This window comes from Copadichromis virginalis, linkage group LG15 (genome assembly GCF_057382275.1).
Source record: "Copadichromis virginalis isolate Kocher_CV1m ecotype Utaka linkage group LG15, C_Virginalis_male_GT1.1, whole genome shotgun sequence".
Classification (NCBI taxonomy): Eukaryota; Metazoa; Chordata; class Actinopteri; order Cichliformes; family Cichlidae; genus Copadichromis; species Copadichromis virginalis.
Genome location: NC_140632.1, coordinates 8,641,705 through 8,652,248, shown reverse-complemented (window position 1 = coordinate 8,652,248; position 10,544 = coordinate 8,641,705). Strand labels below are relative to the sequence as shown.

Genomic DNA, 10,544 nt, shown 5'->3' with positions numbered 1-10,544 from the left:
TTTCAATTCTGCTAATGACAGTATGAGCTACCTATAGAAACCTACTGTTGAACCATGAACATGTACCTCATTATACAGCTAGTGTCTAAAGTCTGCAGATTAAGATTTTCTGTCCTGCGCTGTCAGTTATGTTTTAGCCAAAGTGAAAATGCATCATTAATATATCATTAAAAGTTTTGTTTATTGGGGTATAAATTACAAAATATAATTAAATATTCCTAATATTTTCATTTTTAAAAGACCAAAAATAGCAGAAAAAGCAGACATTTTTAATGTTTCTCATACATTTCTCATACACTGGTTTTAATATGCATAATATGCATACTGAACTCCTCCTTATCTCCTCTTTGCAGATTAAATAGTGTAGCATTATTAGCTGTCTAATGTCATGTACATATGTCAGATTTATAAAGTGGAATAAGGTAATATAACAAAGTACTGGCCATACAATTGCAGCACAATTTGGGATGGCCTACAGTAAGACAGTGATTATGCTGTGTTAAAACAGCAAGACCTGAAAAAAAAAATGGAAACTGTGTCATGTAGTGAAAGAGCGAGTCAAGACGTCCACTAAGAAGTCAGGTTTTACTAAAGGAATGTTAAAATATTGCTACATTGCTACATTTGATGGGCCAAAGACCCCTATCCTGAGATATAAAGTTGTGTATCTACACCCTCATTTTGCTACACAGATCCTTATGCTGGAGGATAATCATATTGTCATTTCGGGGAAACAAAGCATATATAGAGGTCATCAATTATAGCTTGAGCACAAGTAATTATGTACCATATGTATATTAAGTGTTCTCACATTTAACTGAAAGTCTTGTCTCTTAATTGGAGTTTTATGGTAAGGAGGAATCGCCTTCAAAACAGTGACCAAAATCAGTCAGACTCTATTTGACAAACGCATTCTTTACAGTGCACTGTTCTCAGCCGCATTTCAAATTAAACAGCAATCTCTTACCCAGTACCCAAATGCAAAAGCTAATTATGCTGAAAACCACTCATAAGCATTTTCTGGTTGTGTTTGTTACGCTGCAGTGAATTTGGGTCTCACTTTTAGGAGCTACATTTAGATCCTTTGGTTCTCTGTTTGTTTGGGGGAGTGCTACTGTCTAGTCTATTTCTGTCCTTGCTACACTATTGTCCTCGGTTGACTGCCTTCACATCAAGTGCTGGATTTATCTGGCCACTCTGCCAGCTCAGGCAGATAGACCCTGCAGCTACCACCCAATATGCAATAGAGGAAGTGACTGTTAAGATAACTATAAACCACTATAACTGTCAAAGTCATTTATGATAACAGTTTTTTCTAGAAAGAAGAAACAGCCCTGCTTTGATTTTGTTGTTTTACATTTTTTTTGTTCTGTTGGGTGGATTGATATTTCCACAGAGGATTTTTAAGCATGTTGTGAGACGTTCCTGACCACAGTAGGGATGTCAGTGAGCTCATACAAGGCTGAACTTGGAAAACTTTCTGAAATCTCATTATAATTTGAACGTGGCATGGTATGATTGCACCAGAAGTGAGATTCAGTTACCTTCCACATCTCAGCTGCATTACCTAATTCTCCGGCTTCATCAGAGTCACTTCACTATTATGAAACCCCTTCAGTCATGAAAGTAGCCACTGCACCAGCTGACAATATGAGTCATGTGCAGACATAGAATTATTATTATTATTGCCTTGCTTACTATCCTGTCCTACTTTCATAACAAGTTCGATCACCGCACCATTGAAGGCCAGAGAGATGATCATGCGTTTTCAATGCGATCATACTAGTGGTGTGTTTTTCTGCTTTAGACAGGGCTCCATCTATGCTACAAATCATTCTTTTTGTTCGATTATTTGTTTTATCACAATTTTATCACTGAAAATTCACAAGGTTTTGCAAGATCCATTAAATATTTGAACCATTAAAGTCTACTTAATCTGTTAGCAATCTGAAAATCGAATTTTCCACATTAAGAGCTGATTATGTGATTACACAGTTGGATATACAGCATAGTCACCCAAAAATGTATTTAGATGCACCTGTGATTCTATTTTTTGCTGTAATTGTCAAAAAGTGATAATGTTACTTTGTTCATTATTAGATCACAGCGAGCGGTTCTTACCTGCATTATCTTTAAATGTGTTTGTGATATTGGGTCCACCCCATTAACATATTCTCTGTGTAATATAAATATAAACCCAATATGACCTCAATAATAAAAAACAAACTATCATATCTACAAAAACTGAAATTGAAGGAACTTCATAAAGTTGTATTAATGTTGTATTGGATTGTGGTGTATTAGATTTAACAGTTGTGCCTAATAAAATAAGCAATGAATTTCTTAGACTGTTAGGATAGGTTACCATGGTTATTTTCCTTCTTTTTTTCTGTTTTATCAGTTTTAACTCTACAGCGCACTGCTCTGAGAAAGACTAGCAAAAGTTAGCTTGAGGCACAGAACTCATCAATATATTGCTGGTAAAGCATGTAGATATGTTTCCCTTTTTTAGTGCTGCTAAGAATGCCCTCTAGTGTTGACAAAAAAAGTGATTTCATACTTACATTTTTGCCTGTTTTGCATAAATAATGTAAAGTATTTATTATTGTGTAAACCGTAAAAGACTTGAACGCTGGAACTGTCTAATTCTTCACCTCCTCCACCTCTCTCTCTGTCTCTCTCTCTCTCTCTCTGCAGATACATCCGCACGATGTACCTCGGCATTCAAAGCCACCGGCAGAAGGAGAACCAGCGGCGTTTTTACTGGGCTATGATGTACGAGTATGCCGATGTCAACATATTGCGGCTGCTGGAGACTTTCTTAGAAAGCGCCCCTCAGCTGGTGCTGCAGCTCTGCATCATGATCCAGAGCAACAAGACTGAGTGGCTGCAGTGTAAGGGCTTCTCTAAGGCTGTGCATGAGGAACATTTGATTCTGATATTTTGCTGACAGTTCAAGACATTTTCTTTTTTTGTGTGTAATGCATCAAACACGTACCGAGGTCGTCACATGCCTCCATAATCTCCAAGCGACAGTCCATTTTTTGTGGAGTTCACATATCAGCTTATTTAGTGTTACCAGCAGTCTTCACCACTTGTATCAGGTTTCCAACACTCACCACTCTTGTTACTGAAACCTCTTTTGCAATTCTAGTTTTCTCTTGGAATACAGTTCCCCAAGGAAGGCAATTCAATCATAACCGCTGGGGTGTCTTTAGAAACGCCATCAATACATTTGCAGAGAGGCAGTATGTTTCTGCTCTGCAGATAATACTCTATCATTTTTCATGCAGCAGGTTACTGCTCCGACATATCTGCTGTCTGTACAATTATATGTCTTAAGGAAACTGAATTGGTGCACTAAACGGAGACTGTGTTGACTGGATGACGTGGGATCATCCTGGTAATAATATGCCTTTGAAAAAATGTGATGGATTGCTTTGGATGTAATAAAACATACTGTTTGCTAGGAACAGCAGCAAGTCCAGGATAAAACCATAAATCTTCAGGTTATGATTCATGCTTAAAGATGAAACTGGAAACTTCTCTCGGATGTTTTTAGAACCATCTGTCGGTAGGTGTCAGTATCTTTTTAATTCTTAGCTTTCCTCTGCTTTTGTTTCCTCTCTCCTTTCATTTTCTCTAGGTCTTTCTGCCGTGTCCTCCCTCCTGTCCCTGGCATGGGTGCTAGCTTCTTACCACAAGCTTCTGCGTGATTCACGTGACGACAAGAAGAGCATGAGTTACAGAGGTGCCCTGGTGCATCTGTTCTGGCGCCTTTTTACCATCTCTTCACGGGTGCTCTCCTTTGCCCTCTTTGCCTCTGTTTTCCACATCTACTTTGGCATTTTTGTGGTGCTCCATTGGTGTGCCATGGCTTTCTGGGTCATCCATGGCGGCACTGATTTCTGCATGTCCAAGTGGGAGGAGGTACTGTTCAACATGGTGGTGGCCGTGGTCTATGTCTTCTGTTGGTTCAATGTACGAGAGGGCCGGACACGGTACAGAATGGTGGCCTATTACACAGTAGTACTGTTAGAAAATGCCATCCTCAGCTCCCTTTGGTATGCGTATCGCGACCCAGCCACCACTGACGCCTATGCCTCTTTTGCCCTCTGCGGCGTCTTCCTGTGCTTTGCCTCAGGTGTGGCCTGTATGGTTCTCTACTACGGGGTCCTACACCCCATGGGCCCCCGACTGAGGGTGCTGGCCAGCTCCTGCTGTGCTGAGCTGTTGTGGGGCCTTCCGTTACCCCCTGAAGCTGAGCCAATGGCTCCCACACCAGGGCCCCGTGGCTCCCAGGCCACTCCAACACGGGGTCTGGCAGGGGAACATGTGGACTCAGACGAAACAGCCACAGACACCTGCCTTCCAGTTTTCCAGGTGAGGTCCACAGAGCCTGTGGATGCAGCTGGTAGGCCCATCCGACCTGAGGGTCCACTCATCAAGATAGACATGCCCAGAAAACGTTACCCAGCCTGGGATGCGCACTTTGTGGATCGGCGCCTGCGCAGGACCATAAATGTGCTTCAGTATGTCAGCCCTAATGCGGTGGGCATCAGGTACAGGGACGGTCCACTTCTTTATGAACTCCTGCAGTATGAATCCTCCCTCTGAAGGCTTCTCCCACAGCTCTGTCATCCCCTCATCCACAATATGATAAACATGCTCTTATTTTCTTTCACTTCTCCCCTTTCCTTCTCTCCAGATATGATCTCTTTCCATCCCGCATTTCGACTCTTTCCTTCTCTCATCTGTGGTCACTCAATTTCCTGCAGGAGATGTGTGTTTTGTCAACCGGAAATCTGTTAAGACAGTCTAAACACACAGTCATGATTTATTTTTGGAAATAAACATACAGTACAGAGAGAAAATTATGAACCTAAAATATGTTATGTGATATAAACAAATCCCTCTGCACTGATAGAGGGGGATTATGTATGAGAGTGTAGATAACATATGAATGTTTCATTATGAAATGTGTTTAATGCATTATACTGTATTGGTGATTGAACCTGTGAATACTTGTGAAGGGCATACTGTATGTCCCCGGGACTTGCGCAAAGCCTGCTGGGAATGATGGAGGAGAGGGGGCAGGTCTTTGCATATGCCCACATTTACCACCATTCTTTATGTAACTCATTGAACTATATGATAATGTTTACGAAGTCCTCAGCCTAAAATTCCTTTAATGATTCTGTAAATTCTAACAATGCACACAATCACAAATTTTTCCAAAAGACACAGTTCTGAATATATCTCCCTTCGGCAAGCTTATATGGCACAAGAGCGTCCCAGCTATGCCACTTTTGTTACAAATTTCAAATCAAAACTACAGCCTGCGTGGAAGAAAAAAAAAAAGCACACTGACCTTCAATCAGTTTTACCCACACAATCCATTTTTATAGTACAGACTGCCCTCCAGTGGAGGCAAGCTCCAACAGCATGCCTTAACTTATAATTGTATTTTTTTCTCCATATGGTTGTGACAGCACTTGAGATAACAAAACACAATGAAGGGACTGTAGTAGAAATGAGCACAACGTTTTCTAAATTTGTGAGGAAGTAGAAAATCATATGAAAAACATTCCAAACACAAAAAAGATTAGAGGTGTTTAACAAAGACTGAAGGAGCAAAGTGCAGAGACAGCCTTCAAGGAATCCTCCACCATTCCCTTTTGAATCCTTTTTCAACCTCCCTATGTTGTTTTTATATTTAAAAAAAATGGTTTAGGTAATACACACTTATTGGCTGCAAAGCCCTGTAATAGGTTATTGGGGGGAAAAAAGAGGTCTGAGAAGATATTTCTGTGCTATTATACTTCAGTGCATATTTGTGTCCACATTGATAGTTACTGACATAGCTTTATATTTTGCCACACACACTTTTTTAACATCGCCATGTTTAAAGGTATATTCTCCTCAACATCAGTGTGCCCTAAAAGAGATGATGCTCTTATATGGGTGTACAGGGCAACTGTGCTGACACCTGCTATATCGCAGTTGAAACAAAGCCAAATCGTATCTTACAGTACTGTCTTTCCAATTTATTCTGCCCTGAACCAGTTGAATGAGTCTGTGCGAAACGTGTGCCATCTAAAGGCCTGCTGTACAGCAATTATACACTTAAATACATCTCCTGCTGAATCTGCAGGAGCTCTCCAAAACCGATACCCAAGGGAAGACACTGAATTCACTTGAAGAAGTGAACGCAGTGATCCTTCGAAGTCAAAGGAGCTCGACTAACATTTCTAGAGAGGGCTACAATTCATGAGAAAAAAAAAAAGAATGCTTTTCATACTTCAATTGTATCTATTTACTCGATGACTCATCTGAATACGTATATAATGTGTGTTTTTTACATTGTAGTGTTTGGCATGACTTTAGTATGAGGCATTAGTACAAATGCACCCAACAAGGGATGCCCAAGAGCTCTACGCAACACAGAGATTCCTTTTCCCCCTGGCTCACTGGCTTTCTGCTTTGCTGTGGCCTCACGTGCCTGCTAACATCGTACTGTAAAAGGCAGACACCATGTGACTCAGGGCTAAAGGTGAAAGAGGGTTTTTGCCAGGGTTGGAAAAGAACACGAGGGCAGATCGTGGCAAAGGGCCTGATTGAAGTTACGTATGATTCCTTGAATGATCGTGTGAAAAGGTGAATGTTTGGCCCGGCGTGTGCTGAAGTGTTATCAAGTATGCTTGAACGGTTCTGGGTGCATGTGTGTGTCCTCAGCCCTTTCCCACGATTCTGTTCTCCTGCCGATTGTTCGGCTCCATCCTCGGTTGCTGCTTCGCCCTCTTCCCCGTCTCTGCGGTGCTGGGCCTTGGTGCGCTCCCGTGAAAACACTCTCACACTCTCTGGTAACTGAACAGCGTAGTTGAGGCTGAAACAAACTGAGATCCTGACATGAGAACATGCAATGAGGTACACTGCCATGACCAAGAGCTTCAACATCCAGGGTCTGCTACCCTTCAGCGTAAAAGCGATGTTCAGCCCTGAGTAATTGAGAGCTGTTGGGTCAGCTAGGCTGGAGCAAACATCCGACACACCATATGTATAGATATACATGTGTATGCAAATAACCAACTTGTTCACTGTTTACCACAGTAGCCAGAGTATAGTTCCTCTATGTTGTAGTGAATGAACAGCCATGTTAATAGTTCATTAATAAGTAAATAATGAATAATAAGTATTGTTAAACTAAAAAAAATCTAAAAAACAATTAAAAAAACACTTAAAACAGCCAATACAGGGGTTCCTCAGGACCAAAAAAACAAGACCACTGAACCAGCTGACTCAGGGGTGTCTCAATGCAGTTCTCATCTCCAGGCATGTCCTCAAGGGTCTCCATTTTTTTTCCTTAACATACTGCATCCTAGACGACTCCTCGGCTGGGACTGTACCACTAAATTATGGTTTGCACATTTTTATTTATTCATTTCCTTCGTGGGAATGATTATTCATTGTGATTAACGGGCGTAGGGGCAGTTTTTTGTGGTAGTTGGCTGCCTGGCATATAGTGCATCCTTTCTAAACACTGCTGACCTTTTCCAGAAGTGGACACATGTCCAAATCAGGTGCAAATACACTGTGACTCATTCATTTTTGTGTGCATGTGTGGTTGTGTGTGGAATGACAGTATTGTATAGATTCAAAAACAAGATTATGTACAACTGGGCTGCATTTCATTTAGTGGTGCTTGACACGTGACGCAGAATATTTACGCCTGCGTAACCGTGTCATTAAAATAAGCATAATAATGGCTAGGGATGCACTGATCGTTAATGCCGATACCAATGTTTTCCATGTTGTTGTTATTTATTATCACTTTTACGCCAGAGAGTCAAAGATATCTATACTTACAATTTATTTTCACTTAGTCATCACAGAACAGGTGAATATTGACCACTCCAACTGGTAAAGATAATTCTTTTTGCAGATATGCCGATATTAGTTGCTACTGATACCAGTGTTCATTACGTTGGTGCATCCCTAGTAATGACAGTTAAAGTAATTACAAAGAGTCTATATGTACAATTCTGGATTTTTATAGAACATGCAGTATATTTTAAATATTTCTACAGAGCAATCACCACTTTCTCGCAATCTGTAACTAGTAACAATGATTAGCTAGAAGCCAGATAATAAGCGGATTTTACGTTTTATGTATTTTTCTTGTGTTCTTTAAATTATACACGGGTTTCAAGAGCTAAGCTACACACAGGTTTAAGCGGGAGTAGGAAGTATACTATTTCGTGTAGCATTCAGGCTGCCACACTTTATACCATAAACAAGGTCACAGAGAAATCCCTCGCACAGGACAGTTTCTGTTAGGTTACCTTCCAAACACCACATCGTCCGAGAGCCACAAAACACAGCAAGAGGATTTGAACAGCAAAGCTTGCTCTTCTCAGTCCTTGTTGTGCCTTGTTACTTTGGGTGCTTCGAACCAGCCATGGCAGCCAGGTCCGCAAACAAATGCCAATGTCTTTCTTTACTTGTTTCATGTGCCAGCACACCCACCAAGATGATAACACCAAACAATATTCTTCCTGTCTGTGACCCCTTTCCCACCCTAAACCAGATCAAGCCAGGTTCTCAATTCTGTGAGCTAACACCTCCGTTGACAGTGCTATTTAGTCTTACAGTTTCATCTAAGATGTCATCTCGAGGACTGCGCTGTTTCCTCATTATGGTGTTACATCTGGACTTTACTGTGTGACAGAATCAAGTGATGGGTATTGTGTGAAACCCAGTAATTGGTTATGTCAAAGACATAGGAGAAAAAGTACGGCAATACTGAACATCTTCTGTACTTGAACCCAGGGTTCCTCATCTTTTCGAGTATGACGCCAACCCCAGCTGATTCGGCGAGTAACAATATAACAGTTAATAGTCCGTTTAAAAGCGTTAGTTCTGAAGTGTTTGATGGAGAGTCACGGTCGCAGATAACCAGCCAAGTTACCGAAAGATTTGGCCAATGATTGTTTTTGTACTTTCGTCTATGCCTTTACATCTTCTTCTGTCTTGCAGTTATGAATGATTTGTAGTGCTAAGGCGTAAACTTTCTGTGTCGTTTTCTGTGTCTTGTGTGAACAATACGTCCTCTAGCCAAAACAAAAATGCCTGCGTTTAGAATACAACATGGAAGAAACTGACGACAAAAAGCGCAAAAAATCAGTTGTTACGTCTTCTTACTGTGGAATGATCACGAAACAGGCCCAATCACTGCTTCTCTTTTGAATAACCTCATTTTCTGGATTTTCTACCACCTCCCAGCATGCCTTTATGACTCATCGTGAGGTGACCCTCAGCATTTAGCATGCAAGTGCTCTCGACTGCACAAGAAACCCTCTGATTTTTGCATTAATGTGTAGCAACAGGCCATTGTAGTGTTTGACCTGGTTCGAGTCTATACCTTTGTGTCATGACCATCCGTTTGACCACAGGGGCAGAATGTTCAGATGTTAAAAAACGGTGCATTTTTGTTTTCTTTTTTTTTTTTTTTTTTAAACTTTTATTCCTTCTTTACGTTTTTGTTCATAACCTGGTGCTGAATAAATACATTTAAAAAGGTGCTACCGCTGTGGACTAAGAGTCCACTCTTTGGCTTTAGCCTTCCAGTTGACTGAGAGATCCTGCATACCACAAACGTGCAATCTCAAAATGCTCTACAGCCAGCACCTCAAATCCACACAGTTTACAGCAGAACTCAGCTCTCAGTGGTGCCATTTTGATTTCCCAGTCTGCACAAAAAAAAACAAAAAAACCCAATAGTTACTCTACTGCTCATATAAGATTTATTCTACTGGGTTCCGCATACGGTACGTTTTTGTTTTACTATAATTCAGTCTGCACTAGGATTTTTTCTTTTCGGACAGAATGAAAATGGCAGATGACAAAATGCATCTTTTTAGCAAATACACAGGAGCACAAATGTACTTCTGCTAATGGAATTTGGGTAAAATATATATATATATAGAACGTGATTGCTGTGTTGTAAATTCCTGTCATCTATATGTCCTTAATCTGTGTGTATCTAATTTTGTTGTTATTGTAGAATTGGCTGTAATATTTTGTTTGAAAATGGATTTGATATTCCAACGAAGCGACTATGGTTGTCATATTAATTGCTGCTGATTTTTTGGAATCGTTATCAAAGGTGTTGGGAAATATTGCTTTGTTTATATTCAATCAATTTATAGGTTGTGTTAGCTTGTTGGTGTATTTCACAAATCTATCAGGATACTCCGTAGGCTATATGGTATATCCGGGGTATTCCAAAAGTTGGCACAATGTTAGTACTCAAAAATTGCTACAAATGTAGCATGTTTATGAAAGTGGACCCGTACGACCCATGTTGTGATTGAGTACATATAAGGAATGATTTCTTTGTTGTTGTTAAATATAAAATGTAAGTAAATTGTTTCATGGAATCCCCATTCTTTAAAAAAAAACAAAAGAAGCAAAACTGATGTCCAGTATTGTACCTACGCCCTATTTTTGGGAACAATATGAATATTATTAATAACATATGGTGC

General features: G+C 40.3%; 1 protein-coding gene across 1 annotated transcript in view; it reads left to right on the top strand.

Moving 5' to 3' along the window:
* Positions 1-6,053, top strand: part of xkr6b (XK, Kell blood group complex subunit-related family, member 6b) — a 71,671-nt gene extending 65,618 nt beyond the window's left edge. Inside the window, exons 2-3 of the mRNA XM_085431703.1 lie at positions 2,698-2,894; positions 3,647-6,053. Of these exons, the coding sequence (XP_085287829.1) occupies positions 2,698-2,894; positions 3,647-4,617 (1,168 nt within the window). The 3' untranslated portion in view covers positions 4,618-6,053. The remainder of the gene's footprint in view (positions 1-2,697; positions 2,895-3,646) is intronic.
* The last annotated feature ends 4,491 nt before the right edge of the window (positions 6,054-10,544 follow it).